Here is a 23619-nt window from a genome sequence, read left to right as displayed (position 1 = left end):
ACCTGGCAGTTTACTTGTATCCCTAAGCATCCTTTGTAATAGACAGACATTTTGCCGGTGGGGGGGGCTATTAAAAATGACACAGAATAAGGGGATGGGGGCCCACTAGGGGCTGCTGCTGCAGAAGGGGTGGTGGGGGTGGTATTTGAGCTGAGACCTGAGTGAGAACAGGAATCAAAATGGTCACAAAGAACAGAAGCAGCAGAGACAACAAGTCCTGTCACCCTGGGACGCGGGGAGGCCTGGAGTGAGGGGCGGCCGGCACCCAGAGTGGAGAGGAGAGGGGCTGTGAGTAGCGAGGCTGCCAGTGAGAGGCTGGGAGCAAAGATGCCATAAACCCAGGTGTCTTGTCTCCTTACTTTCTATAAGTCAAGTCAAGCCTGACTCTGAGCCCCATCTCATTCATCGTCTATCCAAGAGGCTCTGTCACCGTCCTGGGCCTCACTGAGCCGTAGAGATGGGGGAGGGGGGCCCTGGGTAAGGGCTAGGCTGTTAACGCTCACAAGTGGAAACCACTAGAAGGAAGGAACTGCAGGCCCAGAGGCCTTCTCTTCTCTCCCCTGCCCCCAGCTGAACCCCCAGGGGCAGGTGAGGAAGTCCAGAAAACCAAAGCAGGCTGTCTGCCTGGCTCCTGCTTCTTCTGGGGGACTCAGCCCTCAAAGACAAAGGAGCACAAAGCCCTTGCTACTTGCCCGGGACTGGGCCGGAGGTCAGGCAGCAATTTTAGGAGGCTTACTCTGGCTTCAGCGTGAAGCAGGAGTGAGGAGAGCAGGAAACAGAATCCCTTTGCCGTAGAGATACCACAGTGGCTTCCGTGTCTAACTTCAGTGGCCGCCCTCCATCAAGTGCACTTTCCAGGCTTCGTTCTGGGAGTCGCGGACCGTGGAGGAGGGAAGAGATCGCCTTCCTCTCTGCTCTGCACTGAGAATCTTCATCTCAGAAGTCAGACCTTGGACTTGTTGCTGACTCCATCCTTCCAGCACAGGCTTCAAAAGAAAAGGATGTAAAGTGAATTTATTTTTCACTGGCTAGGAAACACCTCAAACGACTAACACCCACGGGCTTCGTGAACCTAAGATGCACGGCGTGCGGAGGGGATGGCACACCAGCACCAGCCTGCCCGCCGTCAGGTCCCTGCTGATTCCTCGAGCTGAGAGGTACTCCCTCCCAGCCCCGGCCCTCTCTGCCTCTCAGCTCCACACCACTGCCTGCCATCGGACGCCGTCAGCCACAGAACAGCTCGCCTAACCAAATGTACTCTCTTTCTTGAAACCAATTCAGCACCTCAAGTCCACCATCCCCGAAGTCCCTCCGGCTGCGACCTGTCCTCTTGACTCCTCCCCACCCCCCTCTCCACTAAGCAGTCAAAACACAGATTCTGTGAAATAACACTGACTTCACGAAGAGCGTATAGCCTACGGGTCTCAATTCCAACAGCAGCCTGTGAGCGTCGCTGCGGGAGAGCTGGCAGTCATCTTCCTACCTTCATCTGTCGGTAACTCCTTCCAACCATCAGGAGGTTCCTGGGAGGCTGGTTGGGCACACAGGGCAAGGAGAATGTATTTCATCTCAAAGCCTCCCCATATTGGAATAAAGCACATGAGAAAGCAGACTGTTAAAGACTCCTTGTTTCAACAGAGTGTGCAGGGACTTCCAGAGAGAAGGGGACACACTTGGCTGACACCTTCAACTATAACTTCACCAGACAGAAATGGCAAGCTTATTTCATTTTCCTATGCTTGAAATTAACAAAAAACATGACGCTCTCATCTTGATTTTTTATTAAAATATTTTTTTGTTTATAGGGACAACCAAAGAAAAAATACATAATTTTGTATGTTGTAGGAGCGTGTAAAATACAACAAACATAAAACTCTTGGGAATGCATAAGAGATTCTAAAACTCTTCCAAGAAGCTTTCATGATAACAAACTTTAAATATGTGGCTTATTTATATTTATCTCATTTTTCAGAAGTCTTAGTTTCTTTTCTCTGTTTTGATGCTACTTTGATTTATAAATAATTGTTAAAATATTCTAATATTTTATCTGTTTTGTTTTCTGACACTTTAGAAATCATATTTCTAAATGAAGGTCTCTGTTTTATAGCATCTATGTAAACAAAGACTTGCTGTGTCTGAATCATCATTTGATTTGGTGCCACCAAGTACAGTTTCAGTAATAATTAGATGTTATGGGGTTGAGGGACGAAAAACCACCAAGCAAGAACATGTCCTACTAGAGGAAAGAACCCTTTGTGTACGGCTTATTATAATACATACTGATGTGAGATTTAGTATCTTTTGATCTAGTTATAAAAAAGATAACAACCTAATTTTTTATGTAATTTTTTTTTAAAGCACAGCTTTAATATAGAAGTGAATTTTGCTTAGAATGGTAACAGAAGGACTAAACTATAGCGGGGCTATCAGCTTCCCAAATGTTATACTTTTAATTTGGAAAAATATTGTGATTCAAAACCTAAAATATATTATAGAACTGGAAATGGAATCTTTTAGGTGAACTCTTTCTTTTAACCCCTTCATAAGCCAGAAAAATTAAGTAAAATTTGAATACAAAACTTACCAGTACATTTAGGGCTAATTTCTATTGGGAGAAACAGAGGTTAAAAAAAAAAAATCAGTGAAAACGTAATTATTCTCCCAATAAGAGATATTACATTTTCAAATTTAATAATGAAGACCTAAAACAGATGATAAGTGCAGCTAAAAAAAGGTTTGTTAACATATTTATGGAAACATTAAGCGTGTTGTCAATAAACATAAAAGCATTCTTCCATTCATAGGTATGAATGACTCTGGAAAACAGCAAAGTGGAAATGAAGCAGCTGGCTGCAGACTCCTTTAAAACTTTCTCTTAAGTTCTAGAAAATCCTTAGCTTTATAGGTAATAATGAAGAAAGGGAGTTAATTTGTTTTCAAGGCACTCATAAACAGAGGCATTCTAGGTAAAAGTAAGAAAAGGATATCCCAATGTTTTCCTATAAAAAAAATATATCCATGAGCTAAATTTCAACTTTCTAAAAGGCTAAATAAAGTACCTTAAGTGTTCATTAGAGTTATCTGAGAGAGAAAAGATATCAAGTCTTTACACTTTATGACAGTTAATCATAATATTACACACGATCTTGTAACTACTGTTCAGACAATGATTACAAAGTGTCTAAGAGCATTATCTGTCTGTATATGCTAACGTACTTACATATACAAAGAGGTATTCCTAAAAAGTTACTTGTAATTCAAATATGCACTATTTGAGAAATTAGTAATTTTGTAAAGTTAAGAGTCTCTGCATATAAACATTTACGTTTTAGGTCCATGCTTGAAGATCAGGATTTTATTACTATGAAGGGCACACAGTATCTTATTTCCACTGAAACAGCATTAAAAGCTGACGAGATGTCCGGTAGTGTATTTAGAGTGAACATGATCTTGAACAGAAACCTTTTTTGGATTCATAATCTTAAGCTCTTACTATGTGATTATACTTGTTTAACAAGAATATCTGATCTAGATATTATAAACATAAAGACTGTAAAATAACAAAATAATTAACGTACATAGTTCTAAGTTTGTTTCCGCTAGGACCCCCGGCATTTTCAGCCCTCCCTGTTCAGACCCGTAGCTCGCTGCTCTGCCCCTCCGACCACCGTGCGCTGAGGCTGAGTGGACTCACCCTCACTGTCCACGAGCACAGCTCCACCACTTCCATGACAGGGGCACTGTTTCCCCGGCGCTGTGTGTGGAGCCCTGTCTGGCAGTGTTTCCCATTCCTGGCGCTCTTCCAGCTGGTACCTAAGTCATCCTACCTATCTGCCCCTGGCTAGCATACTTCACATGTCTCACAGGTGTGCCCTGAAATTCTTGGTAAAGACGCTTCATTACTACCTTGATCAGCACTTTGGACAGAGGTGGAGGACGAGGAGAAACTCCCCAAAGCTGTCAGTATGTGTAGTACAGGATGAATTCCACCAGGTAAGAGTTAAATTGTAAAATACAGAAAGTGTTTACTTTCTAAAACCAACATAAAGAGGTTTGACATCAAGCTTTTCATGGTAACTTTTTGTGCGTTCTCATGGGGATATATCTGAATAGCTACCCTACTTATATTACAGAGAAACAATACCAGGCATAGTGAAGAATGGCAAAAGACGGCAAAAACGCAGTGCCCTTGGAGCAGGACAACGTGCAGAAGCAGTAACTCTGTTAACATGCTCTAAACCTCCAAACCCAGAGGCTTCTGGAGTGCAATAAGGAAGGGACAGCAGGCTTCGGGGTTAGAAACCCCACACCCTCAAGGCACTCTCTGCGCACTCACTTGTCCCGTGACCAATGCTGTGCGTGCTTTTAGAAGAAAGGGCTGACCGCCAGCAGCGGGCAGAAATATCAGTGAGAGCAGTCACGATCGTCATGTAGCACAATCCTGCATCCGTCATACTTTAAAAGTAACTCAGTCTGGATTCTTTACATCTTCTCAACCTGCGGGCATTTGGATGCAAGCAGGAGACATCACTGAGCAGCTTTTCATACCTCTGATGACATCGCTTTGGTTCTCATTTCTTTCCTTCGTTAAAACATGCAGTTCATACACTTGACAGTTTTACTGCCGTAGTCGATGCACTCCGGGCCAACGCACTCACAGCAGGCGTTGTGGAACCAGCGGTACTTGGAGGCCCCCATGGACTCGCAGGATATTTTACACTGATGTATGGACATGCAGTCGTCAAAGTAAACCACCGTACACATGTGTTCTGAAAAATAAACGATGAAGACTTCAGCACAGGAAGCAGGAAAAGCAGGAAGTGCTTTAATACCTCGCTGAATACTATGAACAGGTACTTGTCTCAGCTCTTTGCTGCCCGTCTGCACAGGACACCAGTGCGGCGTGGGGAAAAGATCACAGTCGTTAGTCACGCTGAGAAGGAAGCAAGTCCCCACTCCGGCTGCAGAACAAAGGGCTTCCCTCGTCATTTCATCAGATTTCAGACTCTGATCTGAAAGGAGATCCCTGGGCTTAACAACATTTGCTGTACTTGGAGCTCCAAACTGGGCATTTCTGATAAGATTCCTCTGAGGAGAGAATTCTCCAGCTAAAAGAAGTTTGAAAAATACTGTTCTAAAGCTATCCTGAGAATACAACAAAATAAAATAACCTTAAGTAATTCAAATGACACAATGTGGTTAACAATGCTAGCACAATTCAGCATTAGCTGTTAGAAAATGCCCCGGCTGGTGTTTTCAGGAATTAGCTTCCTGCTTATTAATTCATGACTTTGAATAATCTTTGAGAAAAATTTATCAATTATTTAATATGATGTTGATTATTTACATGTTAATAATGGGAAAATGGTAGCAAGACACATTCCATACATTTCTGATGTTTTCCAAGATCTAGAATTTGTCTTATAAAGTACTTTAGCCTAAGAGGAATTAAGAATTCTTACTCTTTATTAACAAAAGCTGTTTGCTTTTACTACTGATGGCCAAAGCTCATACTATTTTAGATAGACAGGACTGTAATGGAGAGCACGACAAAAAAGCCAGATCAAAAAGAATACAAATTATACAGTTTATGCATAATTCACCTCATATGTTAGGAAATAACTGCAATTTTCACAGCTGCCTTATCCTTCCAGAGTAAAATTGTGCGGGGCCTTTTATTTGGAAACATCAGAGACCTTACAAAAGTTACATGCCTTTCACATTCCAGAGTTAAGGTGTGACCTGCCCTCACTAGTAAGTGTTCCTTACTGCGACTCGGAGAAGCACGAAGCACCCGCCACTCTCCACGGAGGCTCCCTTCTGACCACAGGACTCACCTACAGAGAGCTGGCTGGGGCGAGTCTACTACCCGAAATCAGGAGTCTGTAACCCCAACGCGCCCACTGAGGAGTACCTGCTGGCCTGGCATCACTGGTGGTAGCAATGCTGTCACAGAAACCTGACCTCCTCTGACACTCTGAATGTTACCTGACAGCAAGCAACACTGCGCTAGGTGAGCAGCCCTGCTGCTACCTCATGAAAAGAATCATTAAAGCCTAATGCAAATAAATATCAGAATTAGAACCTGGTTGTCTATTTTGCAACACAGCCTCTGTCGCCAAGAGTCTGAGGGCACTGGGACAACTCCTCGTCTACTCAGGAGTTGGGTGCATGAAAGTCTAGAACTTACCTAAGACCACAGAAGCTGCTCTAAAAGGTAATGCTAATGCACGCTTCACAGGCCATGCAGAAAGCAAGGGGGCAAGAGAGGAAAAGTCAGCTGCCGCAGTTACCTTTGTCACTAGAATAAGGTGCGTGGACATTATTGCTGGGAACAGACACATTTTGATGGTGTGGCTGGTTCACAGTTTCTAAAAAGGAAACCAGATTCTCATGATGTGAAAGTTCTTCTGCAACAGGGAAGGAGACGATGTTCCAGTTCAGCTGAGTGTCTCCTTCCGTGAGCGCCCGGAAGAGAGAAGGGATTGGCTCGTGAAGCTCCTCCACAGTGCTCTTTGAAGTCGGAGGTGTGTCACTGTAATTTCGAGGATTACACATACCTGCGGGGGAGGGGCAAAGACAATCAAGGTTTTTCTCACGACTTAAATGTCATGAGATGTTGTTAGGGGCTGGCCTGCAACCCAAGCCCCAACACATGAAAATCAGGTGCCTTCTCAAACATGATGTACACCAGAAATCGACACAACATTGTAAACTGACTACACTTCAATAAAAAATATATATACACATATAAAACCAGGTGCCTTCTAACATTACACAGATACCTTCCTAGCTTTTTCGCTGAGAGGACTTGCAGTTGGTGACACTGTGCAGCATCAAGCACACCGAGTGCCCAGGCTTTGTTTTCCAAATGCCTATCCTTGGCTAAGAGGAACAGAGCTCCTCGGAGAAAAGACTGACTCCAGGGCTGGGACAGGGAAAGCACAAAATGACCCCAGAACACTTATCTGTACCAGAAAGGAAGGAAGTGATCAGTGAGCGAGAGGACATGTTGAAAAGACACAGGAGCAACCCGAAGGGGCTCCCACTGGCCAAACTGATGACTTTAACACTAAAATAAACGACAGTACTGGGATTACCACCCTGTGAATAAAACAGGAACTTTTTTATGAGTCCCTTATGACTGGATTACCGCATTAATCTGTTCTTAGAAACAATGATCAGCACACACATGCAAACTGAAAAAACTGTGCACAGCCTATTGTACACACGTATTTACATGTGATATAATGTATCTGCACAGGCACACTAGTGATTCTACTTAATAAAACTGGAAAAGGAAAACAATCAGCAGGATAGAAAAATTAAATATAAAGAGTAAAGCCCTCTGCATGTTCCTCCACTCCTACTTCCCAAGAATAAGCACTTTTAATTTCCTCCCAGAACTTTTCTATAGAAATAAAAAATATATATACATATGTAAACAGTATTCAGTACAAGCAAATGTAATCTATACACCTACTCTATCTTAGACACAGATAAACACATTTATATTCTTTACAGTCTCTTTAAAGTCAAGGGTTCCGTGATAAGAAATATTAGAAAACTTTATCATACGTCAACTTACCGACGCAATCACAGCACTCATCCCAAAGGGTCCCAAGACACAGCATACACTCCTTACAGCAGGAACAATTTCCTTCTCCAGGTCGGCACTGGCAGAGCTCCTAGAAATGAGACAGAAGTTCAAACTTAAAATTCCAAATAACTGTATTAAAAATTGTTACATTTTTGCAGTAAAAACCTCCATAATATTTGCATTCATACTAATTTACTCTTGGCACAATTTTTAATTCATCACTGACTATTTGCAGAAACATAAATATCAACAATGTCAAAAAAATTTGTATTTTCTTTTGGACACTTTCAGGGAATGTATTTTGGATACTTTTCTCTTATTTTGAAACAAAATAAAAACATTTACTTTATAACCCATAACTTGACCCCTCTACTACCTCAAAAAATAACTCAGCACAAGAACAAAACCTACTTTCCAGCTTTTACATTCACTGTCCAAATTAATCTCAATGCACAGCCAACCAACTTGTAGTGTGGGAGCTGTGGTTTCTCAATATGTAAAGTGTGAATAAAGCACCTTTCAAAAACTCTTCTTATTGATTTACAGTACATTAGAACAGTGTCTTGGTGTGGCAGCCTATTTATAAAGAAGGTGGCAAATACTCCCCTCCACATGTCGCCCTCTTTGCAATGTAACTTTGCAGCTCCTCTGATCAAGAGTAGGGTCTATTTCCAGACCCCTTGAATAGAAGTGATCTTGAAACCTGCTTTGATTAACAGAATTTGGTGGAAGTGATTTTGTGTCAGTTCTGAGTCTGGGCTTCAAGAGGTCTAGTTTCCACTCTTTCTCCTAGAACTTTGGCCAGCTGTCATGTGAAGCCTAGGAGAAGGCCACGGAGACAAGTTGGTCCATCTGAAGCCATCCCAGGCCAGCCTCCAGCCAACCAGCAGCTGACAACAGACGCAGGAATGAGCCCAGAAAACCCACCCAGAGGATACAGGCCCAAACTGCCGACCCACAGAAGCAAATTTTAATTACATTACCCAAAGAAAATATCCTTTTGCTATCCTGGTTGTGTGTATTTACATTATCCACGTAGCTCAGGAGAAACAAATTAGGAAAGTAACACATTTAGTCAAAGAATATGTCTCTCCTTTTTCCTATCACACCTTTCAAATGGTAGCTTGTTAAATAAATTACTGTATATTATGCTAAATAAATGCATGTCAGTTTAATGGCTTCCATCTTTAAAGTGTTCATTATGCCTTTTACTGTCAGGTCTTTGTGCAGTGCTTTAAACTGGAATGAAAGGGCGGATGATGACATCATGTTACTGCTGACTAACGGAAGGTTAACACTAAGGCTATTAAAAGTTGCTTGAAGTTGCCTGGATCATCCAGCCCTCAAGATTAAATATATTTCACACCCTCTTAACAGATGCCTGAGCTGCACTTTTACATGCCAGTGTGACAGAAGAGTGCACTCAGTAACAAAAATTAATGATTTTTAATTTACTGATGGAATACAAAGCGAGCAGCTGCAGCCAGCAGAGACAGGGAGAAGCGACTTAAAGACGGGCTTTATTACTATACTATTAGACAAAAATCCAGGGCAAAGACTTTACTGGTAAAAACTACTGCTAAAACTGGTTGAATGCCAACGAACAATATGCTACCTAATATTTTCTTTTCATCTTACTACTACAGAATAGATGGAAAAATTTTTGTCTCAATCAAACAAATTTGATCTCATAAACTATGAAATTTTACTGAGTAATTAAGTCTCAAAATGTATCAAATTACTTGCATTCTTCAAAATTCATGCTAGCATTCTTTCCAGGACACTGGAAAATAATGCAAATGAGATCCTCAAACCAACCTTTCCGTCAGCATTACACGTTAAACTTCTCACTTTTCAGGAGAAAAATAATACACAGGCAAAGTTAAGAGATGGCATTTAGGATCTCAAAAAGCTCACTGCAAATCTAGAGAACAAAAATGTGTGGAAAGGATTTGCTTTGTTTCTAGGAAACAATGAATTTCTATGTGTAAATAATTATAAATTATAACAACCATGTGTAGCTCACCAAGCAATCCATTCTTTTCTATTCCCTTTATATGTCTTTCAGAATCACATTACTGAATAATGTTTGGTCATAAACACATCTGGAAATGTATACTTTAATTTTTTTGACAGCAAGCATCCTGTGGTTGGGATGATTGTTTCTAAATGTAAAAAAACATTTCAAGGTGATTTGAACTCAAGTACAGGAAATGCAACAGAAAAAAATGTAATTGTGAAGAATCGAGGATCACAGAAGAACATAAAAAAATCACTCCATTGAAATTAAGTAGAATCTTTTCTTTAAGACACTTAAAAAGAAACCTTTACTTTAGTTGTTATAGTTATAAGGATAAAATGAATCTTCTATAACTAGAATGGCTTTGCTAAAGAGGCTACAGTCAAGATAAAAGGGACGCTTTAAATTTTTTAAAGCTTTTTTTTTAATTATAAAAGACTTTGAAGAACATCGACTGGAGTAAAAGGAGAAAACACCCCAACTCCGCCTGCTTGGTATGTTCCTGTGCATTCCTAACAGAATGACCGCATGCCCTCCTGACTTAAAAAGCAAGCATTGCCCCGTTGTGAACATCTGCCAACATAACTTAACAGCTGTGTAACAGAACGTCCTGTGCACCAAAATTCAGAAGCAGGTTTTCAGTTCTTCATCTCCTTCACACCTTCTCCGTGTTTCCATTCTTCATCACCATTACCACCTTCCATTTTACTATTACTTCAAAGTCTCCCTTCTTATCTGGAAAGGTTGTGCTGAGACATGGGATTCTGGTGTGGACGGGCTATTCATTGCACCAGCCTCCCCACGACTCACCTTGAGGACTGCTCAGTCAGAAGAGCGTGTGGTCACAGCCAAACACAAAGCTCGCAGAGCGCAGAAGAAAGATCAACCCAGGGCTTCCACTTACTCCCTGCCGCCACCTCCCCGCAAGGTCCTAAGCGGGTTTTATTTAATACTAACAGGCACCATGGTAAGTGTTTTATATGCATTATCTTGAAGCTCATAAAGCCTTTATCAAGGCATTGTTTATATTCATTTTCATATAAGGTTAGGAAGTTCATACACACTCAATTAGTAAGTGCCTGAGATTTGACCCCAGTTTTGGATAGACATTCCTGCTTTTTAAACACCGAAATGAGGAATATAAAGCTTATTTCTTATTAGGTTAGCATGTCAATAATCATAGTTATTACTTTCTTAGAGAGACAGAGCCCATAATTAAACAGAGCTACTCGTTCAGGCTGTTCACCAAAGGCATCATTATGTCTTTCACTCTCAGCACCTCAACACAACCACAAGTGCTATGGCCCAAGTTTAACCACTGTTTGCAAAGGTAAAGTAAGTATCACGGGCTACGAGCTGCCAAACCAGTGAGTCGGAATTTAATCCTAATTCTTCCTTCGCTTCAGCCAGTTAATGACCATGTCATCTGCCTCCCTAGTCTGCAAGTCTCAGGGAATAGTGCGAGCGTTGCTCCTGGTACAGAGGACAGGCTGGAAGGAGCAGGTCAGCGATTCGTCAGCGGTCACTCAACTGGGCTCCAGCGTCAGGTCTTCTGACTCAAGGCTGTTCCTGCCCCCACCGCTTCTGTGGGTTAGAGCCAGAGGAACACGGACCGAGACACCCACTCCCGGGCGAAGACCACGCTAGACGTTCTTACAGCGTGGTCGTCACACCGCTCAGCAAATCTATGACAGGAAAAATTAAAACTACACTAAATGGAAAACAGAAACTTGTACATTCGGGCTATCCTGCGTTGACCAGCACGAGTGCTCAGGGATACCTTGACAATCTGCTTAGAAAGCTTGTAGGAAATGAAAACCTGGCAGGATGAAAACTTGTGGGAAGAGTCTTATCATTTAAAATGTATTTTACTATATTTGTATTAGTGAAAATCTTGAAAATAACAGATTTTCAAATTTTTTTACACCAGAAGATAGATTTTATATAATTTTCATTCAACTTTAATCAAAAGTCTTACTCTCTATATGACTATGGTCCTGGTGCGATCTTACTTCTCTACACAAAATAAATCGGGGGGGGGCTATTATTCATCTAAGACTAAGCCTAGATTGTAAGAGTCAAAATAAATTTTACAAACTTTCAAATTTCCAGACCAGAGACAGAAACTAACATCTTGAGGAAAAACTGTATTTGTATTCTGATTTTTAGTTACTGATAAATATTTCCATTCTTTAACTGCTGCAAAATCTGAGAGATTTTTGTCAGCACTGTTGTTAAAACAGGGAAATACCATCACTGAAAACAATATACAGTCTAGCAGTCAGCAGGTGACTTGGATTTAAAGGATGTGGAATCAAGTCTGAGCCCATGGACTGCGGCACGTCACACCAGGCCTCAGCTTTTCGGATGCTTGGTGGCCCAGCAATCCCACTCCTGGTTATTCACTCAGACGAAATGAAAACATCCCCCTACACAAAGACCTACACACGAAAGTAAATCATTTCATTCATAATCATCAAAATCTGGAAACAAGCCATGTCCATCAGCCGGTGAAGAGAGGAAGCAACGTGGCACATCCACACAACAGAACGCTGCTCAGCCACTCCCGACACACGCAGCCACTCGGGTCAGGCTCAGAAGCCTTATGCTCACTGGAAGAAGCCAGCCAGACTCTGTACGATTCTGCTATAAGACATTCTGGAAAAGGTGAAATTATAGAGACAAAGATCAGGCAGTGGTGGAGAGGAGGCGGGCTGGGGAGAAGGCTGCCCCTGACTACCCTGGGGCAGGAAGGCGCTTCCCAGGGTGAAGAGAATGTTCCCTGTCTTGGACGTGGTGGTAGTTACACGGGCATGTGTTTGTTAAAAAACCACCGAACTATACACCTAAAAAGAGTGAAAGGTATTGTATGTGAATTATACCTCGATAAATCTGACCCCAAAAACACTTTGGGAGATCAGGGACTACCTTATCTCATCTTTGAAAGAACAGTACGGTACACTGTGGTCCATAAATCTATTATTTCAACAAATCTGAATTGAAAAATATAAAGCTTTATATAAATGTAAACTGGTATTAAAGAAAGTAATGCAGAGATAGTTCTAATTCTGAAAATACATTTCTCTTTTCTATTTTCAAGCTAAAACTAAACTTCTCTAAATTAACAAAAATACTTTTTTTAAAGCAAAGAAACATAAAACAATGCTAGTGAAAAATATATAATATACTACTTTTATTCTATGTTTAGGTGACTTTTAACACCTAAACATAGAATAAAAATCTAGACAGGACTGTGTCAAAATAGTATGAGCAGTCTGTGTTTGGAAAATAGGACTATAAATGATGTACTTTCCTTTTTTTACTTCTAGGTATTTTGTGGATTCCCTCTGAATACAAAAAAAATTTTTTAATGGCAAATAAGTATTTAAATATTTAGGTAGAAGGACTTCTTAAGATCCACTTTAATTTTGTACAAGAAAAAAGATAAGACACTCAAAAACACAAACTGAGGCCCTTAAACATTAAATGAAACAAACTGTAAGTATTTATAATATCTTGACCTAAAACCCCAGGAATGTAAGAATACAGGTAACTATGAAAATGAACACTGTGTGAGAATCCACAACCAGCAAGGCATTACTGGGCTGACACTGCTTTCACAACCCTTACTTAGGTCAAACGGCTATTTAAAAACAAATATATGAAACAACACATCCTCAATCAGCCTTTATTCAAAAGAATAAACAAAATTATAATTATGTTAGTTACAACGAATCTGTTTTGATACATTCATGCTCTTTAAGGAGGACATAAGACAGACTTTCAAACTCGGGACAGAAATATCTAAACTGAATTTCATCACCATGTCATTCTTTATGAATTCTAACTAACTGGCAAACTTTTGCCTTGAAAACAAAATAAATTTAAGTGAAACACACTGACATCATGGAAAACAGAATTTATCCTTTTAGCTACATAAATCAGCATACAAGTTCATGTATACACAGGAACTACTAAAATACATCAAATGGCGCCCATCCCTCATATAAACCTAGTAACGAGATTTTAACTCTGCTTCCTGTCAAAGCGCACCAGCGCGTTTCTTTACAATACGCCACGCGGGGTGAAGCGAGGGTAGGCATGGGTGAGACTGGACTGGCCACACGCTGATCACTGTTGACGCGGAGCGATGGGCAAATGGGGGGCTGTTCTACTATCCTCCCTATTAAAACACGTATCTGAAAACTTCCAAGTGTCCAAATGAAATCCTCATCTTTGTTTTAATATAATAATTCAGCAGGTGAAATAGCCAGTGAAAGCACATTTCAGTCCCCACTTACACACTTCTATTCTAGCCCTCTCTTCTTCTAGCTATTCCAACTGCTGACACCTGAAGGGAAATGACTTACTCTTCCCTTAAACTGTATCAGCTCTGACTCACTACTTCTGGACATTAATCTCAAAGATTTTCATAAGGTGTTAACTGAAGCAAAACAGGACGAGAGTAAGTTAGAGCCACAATTTTAAGAGCAGGGAAGTAGAAAGAAGAGGAAAAACACTACCGGAAAATGAGGCAACGTTTGTAAGAGGAAAGAGGGAACACTGTGTATTATACACCACAATATTACTAGGCTAGTGACCAATCATAACTTCAGCAAGAAACTAATGTGGAATTTAATCAGCACTGATTAAGGAAAAAGTTAATTTTTTAGTTTACTGTGGTTAAGAAAGTCCTGAAGTTATCTGAACTATTTATAGTTTTAACTTAGAGCAAAATAAATTAAAAAAAAAAAGTATTAATGAGAAATTATTTTCAAATCCCAGCTTATTTCAGATAATCTAAGATTTATTTACTAGTTAAATTGATTTTTAGAATAAAAAAGCAGACTGTTGATTTAGTACATAAAAGCACTAGATATTCAGATAACCAGTGCAGTGCTAGAAGAATGCACCAATGATCTCTGACCCTAAGTTTGAATATTTTCATGAAACATAACATTTATATCATCCTAAACAAGACCATAAATATTAGCTAAAATGGGTTTTGAGATTTCTGGGGTGTAAGCATAATATTGATCCAAATTTTAAATGTTCTTTTCACAGAAGCAGAAGAAAAAAACAAGTGAAGGTCTTCTTTAAAGCAAAGTCCTGCATTCCCATTTTCCCCTGGAACAGGACAGCTAAACCACGCGTTATATGAGCAAAGGAATACACCAGGGTGACAATTTTACTTTCCTGATGTTTAAAATTAGGTTTCTTTCCTGTCAGAAGCACAAAATAAATATTTACCTAGGGACCACCCTCACACGTAGCAACTTGTCTGAGTAGCAGGGATGACTGTGCCGCCTTGCGACCACGCTGGTAAAAAATATTTACACAACCATGAGCTTCCAGGGAAAATGTTTTAAATTTAGTTATTTCATGAGTTGCCGAGGGCTCCACGTAAACATGTTCTAACTTATCCTCACAGTACATCGTTTCTACACCATGGATGTTCCGAGCAGGAAGGAACCCCAAACTCCGTCTGAGAGGGCAGCCCCTTCACACCTTTCCAGCACTGCCTCCTCCAGGCACCCGTCCCCCACCTCCACCTCTGTGCATGCTCTCCTGTAAGTTTAAGGAGAAGAGCTATCACTGTCATCCAAGATGCCAGCGTGCCGTAGATTCTGCTGAATGTGGAGGCAGAGTTGTGAGAACTCAGTATGTGTGATGGGAAGCAAAGCCTGGCAATTCTTCACTGTTTCAAGGGCACCGACCACTTTGAGACCCTCCTGAAAGGTATGGACTTCTCTCCCACAAAACTGTACATGTGCAAACTTGAATATAATTCTGGGGATCCCCTTTAAGAGGTCCAAGGACCCCAGTTAACAATTCCTGGCACATGAAACCCAACAGTCAATCTGCTCTCCACCTGTAGAGAACAGGAATAAAAGAGGGCATCCGAGTGCAAGTTTCTAACAGAGCAGTCGCCCCCCTGACCCCCCAGCGCCAGGCTGCAAAGACAAGAATGAGGTAGCTACCAACCCACCACCCACCTTAACCACAGCAAGAAAACCAGCCATTCATAACGACCAAGCCAAACCCTTCTGTTCAGGAAAATGATCAGCCTCAGAACAGAGAACATTTCAAAGCATCAAGGGCTTCCCTGCCCCCCAGGTGACACCCTCCAGTCTGTGCATCAGTCCCGCCAGCCCCGCTCACAAACACGGCTTTACTGCCTCATTCTTAACTATAATGGACGAACAAGGAGTACCAGACATCTGAGGAAAGCCTCCCACATGCAAGAGATAGAAATTAAAAGAAAAAAATCTCAGAAGAAAAATTCAGGTAACAGAATGAGGAGGTGAGGGAGGGACTCACCTCCATCTCCATCAATAAAACTTCCAGTAAGTATCCTCAGAGACATCTCAGAAAATAGTGGATTTAAAACCAAGTAAAAGTGTTAATATGAAAAACTAACCAGCAGAAAATGAGAGGTGAAACTTAAAAACTACTGCTAAAATTTGAAAATTCAGTAGAAAGAGTTCAAAGGTAAAGTCAAGGAACTTTCTCAGAATAAGGTGAAAACAGATTTAAGATCTACAGCACTACATACAAGCAATGACAGTCTGAAAATAAAATTAAGAAAACACTTCCATTTATCACAACATCAAAAATAAAATACCTATGAATAAATTTAAGAAAAGAAGTATATGTGTAGACTGAAAAGACAACCGATGAAATGCGAGAAATTACTTGGGTGTCATGTACCTGACAAGGGTCTTGTATCCAGAATATATAAAGAATTCTCATAACCCAACAATAAAGAGACAAATAAGCCAACTTAAAAAATGGGCATTGGTTCTGAATAGACAGTTCTCCAAAGATGATATAAGAATGGCTACTAATTATAGTTCCAGAAAAAAGAGGAGGATATTATATATAAAAATAATCATACAAGGAAATACTCCATTCTGGAGCTCAAAATAAACCCCCTTTTGCCCCAAAAGATTCACAAGGTGCCCATCACAATGCCTGTACAAAAAGACCCACACCAAGGATAAGGAGATGAAACCAACAGTTTCCAGAGAGAAGAAAGAAACTAACAACATCACCTACAGACAACGAGAAACGCACAGGCACGAGACGTCTCACCAGCATCATGGAATCCAGTAGCACAAAGACATTTGTGAAACGTCTGCCAAGTTGCCAGTGAAAAGAATTTAACATAGAATTCTGTGCTCAGGTAAACCACCAAATCAGGTGTAAGATGCGAATAAATACATTTTTAAGATATGCAGGATACAGAGAGTTTATTTCCAACACAGCCTTTTTGGGAAGAAACTTCAGGGCATGTTACAACAAAATGAGAGTAAATTAAGAAAGACCAAGATATGGAATCAAAGAAATAATGGAACCAACTGAAGAAAGTCACCCTGGGAAAATGCCTATGTAACAGCGTGCTTCAGACCCAGCGAGTAGTCAGTTAGGTCTGGAAACAAGACTGAAGGCTCTACTGAGGGGAAAACAGATTAAGAATTTAAGACAACATAAAGTGCTAATGACTGATGCTGCAAGATCAGGAAAGACAATCAGAAACTCAAGAAAAACGAAGTTGTTCAAGACAGGAAATGTAATCATAGTACCCTATGTCACTATTCAGTCAACAATATTTACATAAGCATTGCAACAGAAATGTGGTTTAGAATATACCTGTAAGTAAAACATGGAAAATTCAAATACGGTTATACAACAGAGAAATTAGGTTAGTGTTACTTGCTGACAGAGCACACATGCGCTAGGAGCTGATCTAAGTGCTTCATACCTAACCCTCACGGTAACCACACACAGCAGGCATGGTTATTATTCGTTTCATACGTAAGGAAACTGAGGGACTGAAAGATTAACCGGTCCAAGGTCAAGTCCACGGCAGAAGTAGACTCAAATTCAGACAGTCTGGTTCCAAAGTTCACGCTCTTGAGCATCACCCTGCGACACCACTCAGAACACACATGCTGTCAAGCTCGACGGCGTAAAAGCAGAGGTTACGCCCATCCCCACAGACTCTGATACAGCCCATCAGAAGGCATTCCGAAGGCGGGAAATTCTGAGGGCGCATTCACAAGTACAAGGAAACTCACTGCTCTGCTCTCCATGCCATGAAGTATGGCCATCGGTGGCAGAGGCACATGATCTCCAAGACTGTTCTGAGTCTCAATGGGCCCTCCCTTTTCCAGATCCCGAAAGAAACGCACAGCTCTTCTTTAAACTTAATTATACTCTCTTTACTACTTAAAAAATTACAAAGCAAATAAAATTTTAAAGGGAAAGAGTAGGGCTACTAATATTCTCCTCTTATATCAGCAATCAAGAGATAGTATTTCTAGTTCATAGGACAGAACAGAAAGGCTTAACTATAATGCAGAAATTGAGAAGATGACTGACAGAGAAACCAAAACCGTGAAAGGATTATGACAGGGCAGGGGTAGGGGAGGACAGGATGCTGAGCGAGTTTCCTAATCTAACAGAGCAGAGAGGCAGTTTTAGACACATAATATCTAGAAGTCATAATTGAAGAAGCAGTAGTGTATTATTTAGCAACATGGCTTGAAAATCACTAACTGAAGCAAAAACAGAAGCAGTTACTAGATTAAAAGTGCTCCTCCCTGGGCAACAAAATGAGGAGGAAGGATTAGCCAAGGGATTATCCCAACAATCTGACTTTTTAAAAAGAGGGCTTTATTACCGTGACTGTAAAAATACTTAACACCTAATAGCTGGTTTCTTTCTTCAGAATTACTTTGAATTAGAGGGAGACCTGGAGATCCCCCAGCAGACTAAGTCACTGTACAGTGAAGCTGTGGCAGGCTGTATTTCCAAAGACGGCCACGCCATCACCCCCACGCTCCCCTCACTGTGTGACACTCACGCTCCTACGTCAGGGTGCGGTCGGTGTTCCCTCCACCTAAATCCAGGCGGCCCTGCAACTACAGTGGAAGCAGCACTGTAACCTCGAGGGAGAGGCCATGAAAGGCAAAACAGCTTCCCCAGCTCTGTTTCATGAGGCATGTGGTCCTGCAAGCCCCTGAGCCAACAGGTAAGAAATCTGGCTAGACTTCAGCCAGCGTGCTGAGAGGTCAGGCACAGAGAGCCCTGAGAAGGAGGGAGGCGAGAGATGAAGGATCTTCCCCGCCCAGATGTTAGATGAGTGAGCCTTCAGCTTTGTGACTGTTCAATACAGTAGCCACTAGTCACACGCAGCTGTTTAAATGAATTAAAATCACTGAATTTTAAAATCTGTTTCTCGACCTACTAGCCACAGCTCAAATGCTCAGTAGACTACTGCACCAGACAGGTCAGATGTAGACCACTTCTATCACTGCAGAAAGTTCTAGCGGACAGCGCTGCGTCAGGTAATTTTGGGCACCAGCCTTCAGGCTACGCTGCTAACGGTAATGCTGTGTGGTGAAGGTGCGCTGTCCCCGAGTGCCACTCAGGATGCATATTCACGTTCAGAATAAGCGCGGTGTCGTTTCCAGCCACTGACCTTCGAGGTGGTTTGTCACACAGCCACGGTGAGAGGCATACAAGCAGAGCCAAGGTCAGAGTGTGAAATAAATGACCGGCTGCTGTTCACAAAACTAGGCAAATGGTAGAACCAATCACAAGTTGCTGCAACATCCAATAAGCACTTACCCATAAATGAACAAGAAAAATCCTCAATACTCGAGGCCTCAATATTTTTAACCTCAAATACCCTGCCACTAAGCACCAGAAGCACTGTCTCTACTATTCCAGAAAAAGATTTGATGATGCTGAAGTCTGAAATGGCAGTACCAGTGAGTTCATGGTAAAAAAAAAAAACAAACTCTTTCCAATGAGCTTAGTAGAACCACCATTTAACAGGTGAAGCTTCACCTTTTTTTCCAGTTTTTATACTTAGGTTTTTACTCTTCCTTTTGAAGCATTTTTTTTAAGCATTACAGAGTTTTTCATTAAAAAGCAAAACAAAAACTTTAGCAATAGTAACCAAAATTTTTGTTTTTAATATCTCCTTACCAAGCAAGGTATTTTAAATAAAATCCAATTTTTAATTATTTGAAATAATGGAAATTATAGACTTGGAGAGTCAAAAAATAATTTGAGATATAAGTGAATTTCTACCTAAACATGAATGCAGCAATTATTATGACACTGTATTTCTAAAAATGAATAATGAAGCTACATTGAAACAACATGGGAAGTGGCCCAGGTTCCCCTCCGACCACAGGGCACAGCTGGACTTCATGGGAATTCTACAGAGTCCCAACAGCACATGCTGAAGCAAGGGTGCTTTTGTGGTACCAAAGCTTCCATGTAGCAAATCAGATGACATTAACGGATTATTGCTGATTTTAAAACTGCTAAAAGCTATGTTTTATCTTTAAGAGACAGACATTAGAATTATGATTAACAAAGTATCAGGGATTTGCTTGAAACTAAACAGAGCTGGGGTGGACAGTGCATGGGATACAGATGAAACCAGGGCAGCCCTGAGTTAGTAACTGCTGGCACTGCTGACTGCAACTGCTCTTCTTACACTCTTCTCTTTTCATGCTTAAAAGTATCTATAGGAAAAAAAAATTAAAACCAACCAACAAACTCCACTAGTTAAACGTTTTGGATTCAGAGAAGCAAATATTTGGGCAAAGTGAAGGTAAACAGTATGACAGGGCAGCGTCCACACTTACACAAAGGCCAGGCTTTCTATAATTCTAACTATTAATAACATAAAATGCCTCTCATCTATAAAAATCATTATCACCTCAACACAATGACTTTCATGTCAGGATTACAGCCAAGAGGTGGCTGAGTCACACTCCATGAAGAATTCTAATGTTTAGTTACTGAATTCCTTAGCCAGCAGCCAAGAGCTAGAAGGGAAGCTAATGAACACCGACACAAAAGACATACGCCTGCTGACGGTCTAACAGGGTGGAAAAGAGATGTGAAGTTCACCACTAATTAACGCAACTTTATGGAGAGTAATAACCGTCTGCATGCTGGAAAAGCCATGGGCTTCGGAGTCAAACACAGACCACATTCCATAGCCACTTACTAGCTATACGAACCTGGACAAATTACTTAACGTCACTTTTCTCTTCAATGAAATGAGAGTGGTAGCTACATCAGTAGGCTGGCCTTGACGACCGACAGAGAGATCACTGCCAGCTATCCTGAGGAAGCAGACTCTCAGTGCCTGCAACCTTGAGAAGCCATGACCCAGAACCACCCGGCTCAGCTGCTCCCAGATGCTCACCCTCGGAAACCGCGGGAATTAAGTGTTTACTGCATTAAGCTGCTGAGGAAACTGGTTACACAGAACAGACCACTAGGACATTACATTTAGGGCAGTTTGTCTATGATTTGATTAGCTAAAAATTTTTTTCTAAATATAGCACATGAGCCTCTTTGCTATGTGAACTACATTAAACAAGGAATGCTTTAATTTCATCTGAAAGGAGTGCTCATCACCTTATAATGGTATGTTTATAAAGCTGGATATTATTTTCGGTACAGAACTTCTTGAGTCTGACCTCGCTTGTATGCAAGAGAATTATAGAGGCAAAAACCCAGACCAGTGGGTCCCTGTTCAGTACCTCAGGCCCTGACCTAATACTCGGGCTTCACACTGAGTTATACAGACACTATCTGCATGTCCGTGCTCCGTACTTGCTCTACAGTACACTTTAATATGAGTGAAAGAGGACTCAGTCCTACCTGAATGAGGCATTTGCTCACATCACTGGCACAGAGTGCCTTATTACAACTCAGCGACACAGGGACCCAGGTCAGGAACACCAGGAGGGGTAGAGTAAGCATAACAACACAGTGTGACTTCATGTTTCTTCAAAGACAATCAGTAACTCCCAGGAAGCTAAACAAACAAAAAGAAAAAAAAAACTTTAATTCAATGGCAAGCATCCTAGGGTAATAAATACAAAGAACAAATAAATAAACCAAGACTCATTATTTGTGTTAAAAGACTTGAGTGATCTTTTAAAGATTATTCTCAATTAAAGATTACTTAAACACGCCAAAATAAAAAAAAGCTACAGTTTTATACAATAATATCTCGTTAGCTATCTTCAAAGACAGGATTCTGAAATTCCCCAGACTATCCAGAAATGGTGACTGTGAAAATTAAAGCAAGTATATGTATATATACACAAACCGTCAGTAACCTGAAAGTATACAGAGCAAATACCTAGTCTGAATACTGCGCTGCTACTGTTCAACTTTAGCTTCAGGCCCATTATTCAGCTTTAAGCCAGTATAAAAACTATTGATATTTTACCATAATTTTAAAAACATTTAACAACATTTTAATTCTTACAATTAAATTTTTTAAATGCAAATTATACTAGGGGTTATTTATTACTACCTCATTTTGTCTGTTACCATAATTAGCCAGAATGAAGGAGCTCAAGGGAAGGAGTGCATAGCTGTTCCGTAAATAATTTAGCTAACAAAAGGAACACTAAATTATTAACTGTATTTAGAACTCTAATTTATTAAAACGTGAAGGTCTTCTTTAAATTCTATTCCTCAAAGTTGTTTCAGGAGATGCGACGGTCCAAAAAGAAAATGGAGAAAACGACCAGCACAGGCTGTGACGGTGTCCAACGACCAGGATGGCCACTAGGCTTTCTGAAAGAAGCTGTGACTTCTTGGGGTTTAAAACACACCCCCAAAATGGAATCAAATAAAAGCGCACTGACGCAAGACGGGTAAAAGGCGCGCGTACGGGGCCTCTATGGTGACCGTAAATCTTTATTCTAACTACTAGGAAGCACAGTAAAGCAGAGCAGAAAGGGCTCCGCGCCGGGTGTGGCTCGATCCTGAGGGCCCCGGACTTGGCCGAGGCCCGCGAGCCGCGCTCCGGGGCCCGTTAGTGACCCCGCCCGCTCCCCACCCCCGCGCGGCCCGCGTCGGAGCTCCCGGGGCCGCCGCGAGGAGGCACCTGAGAGCGGACTCGCCCGGACCAGCCTGCTCCCTGCGACCCCCGCGTGGGATTTCCGCGCCCGGCCGCCGTCCCGTCCCACCCCCGACCTTCCCGGAGCCAGCGCTCAGGTAAACGCGGCGGGGACCCAGCAGCTTGAGAACGACCCTCCCAGGCCCGCCGGGTCTCCGCGCTCCGGGGCTCGCGCCCGCCGCCCCACTGCGTCCTCCGCCGAGGCGGCCAGGGCCGCGCGGGCCCGCTCCCCGGCCGAGAGCCGCGGGCCGCGGCCTGCAGACCCCGAGTTCGGCGCCTCGCCCACCCGCCCGCCTCCGCTCACCGTGCGCCGCGGCGCCGCCAGGCCGCCGGGCCCTCGTTCCCCGCGCGTCGGCAGAGTGAGGCAGGCCGCGCCTCCGCGCCGTCCTCAGCGCAGCGCCCGTGAGCCTGGGCCTTAAAGAGACAGAGACAGGCCCGCCGCCGCCGCCGCCCCCGCGCCCCCGCGCCCCCGCTTCCCCCCGCCCTTCCTCGGCTCCCGCCGCCGCCAGCTCCCGCCAGGAGGCGTCTCTCACTCCCCGCGCTCCTGTCAGCGCGCGACCCCGGCCCGCCCCCAGCCGACCCCGCCCTCGGCCGTGGCCCCGCCCCCGCACGAAGGCCCCGCCCCCTCCTGGCCCCGCGCGCGCTTTCTCTCCTCAGTCTCCCGCGCCCGGGTCTCCCAGGCCTTCTCCCGCCTGCCCCTGGCTCCCGCACACTCTTCTGTGGCCTTATCCTGCGCTGGTCCCGGAGCCGGGACCGTGACGCGCACGAGCTCCCCGGCTCCTGACTGCAACCCCGGGAGGGAGGTGTTCTTGGCCCGGTTATGGGGCTGCAAAACGGAGGCACCGAGTGCTCGGGGAGCCCAGCCCTTACCCAGCGCAGCTGACAGCAGCTGACAGCAGCTGACAGCTGAACCCCGTCCTTGGACGTCGGAGGCAGGATTTAATGAAAACGCAGGCTTCTGGGACCTGCCTCAGACCCGCTGAACGAAGCTCTCCAAGGGAAAACCCCCGTCCCGCTGGTCACTAAACGCTGCGCGCTCGGTGG

At 42.7% G+C, this 23619-nt stretch overlaps 1 protein-coding gene across 1 annotated transcript; it reads right to left on the bottom strand.

The window, feature by feature from the left end:
* Positions 1-1766: 1766 nt before the first annotated feature.
* On the bottom strand, positions 1767-23034 carry TWSG1 (twisted gastrulation BMP signaling modulator 1). The gene is made up of 5 exons (XM_072949259.1): positions 22880-23034; positions 21321-21477; positions 7589-7688; positions 6294-6560; positions 1767-4769 (listed from the first exon to the last, which is right to left on the bottom strand). Exons 2-5 carry the CDS (start codon positions 21441-21443, stop codon positions 4588-4590), a joined length of 672 nt encoding a protein of 223 aa, XP_072805360.1. The 5' UTR covers positions 21444-21477; positions 22880-23034; the 3' UTR covers positions 1767-4587.
* Between the last annotated feature and the right edge of the window lie 585 nt (positions 23035-23619).

Source organism: Vicugna pacos, chromosome 24 (assembly GCF_048564905.1).
Source record: "Vicugna pacos chromosome 24, VicPac4, whole genome shotgun sequence".
NCBI lineage: Eukaryota > Metazoa > Chordata > Mammalia > Artiodactyla > Camelidae > Vicugna > Vicugna pacos.
Note: the sequence above shows the minus strand (reverse complement) of the source record. Positions and strands in the feature narration are given on the sequence as shown.

Bases quoted from the DNA above. Each gene is read 5' to 3' on its own strand.
- TWSG1 (XM_072949259.1), bottom strand. From the start codon at position 21,443: ATGAAGTCACACTGTGTTGTTATGCTTACTCTACCCCTCCTGGTGTTC. The intron at 6,561-7,588 runs GTAAGTTGACGT...CCTCCCCCGCAG, and splicing joins TGAGTGCTGTGATTGCGTCG to GTATGTGTAATCCTCGAAAT. The intron at 4,770-6,293 runs GTAACTGCGGCA...TTTATTTTTCAG, and splicing joins ACCTTATTCTAGTGACAAAG to AACACATGTGTACGGTGGTT.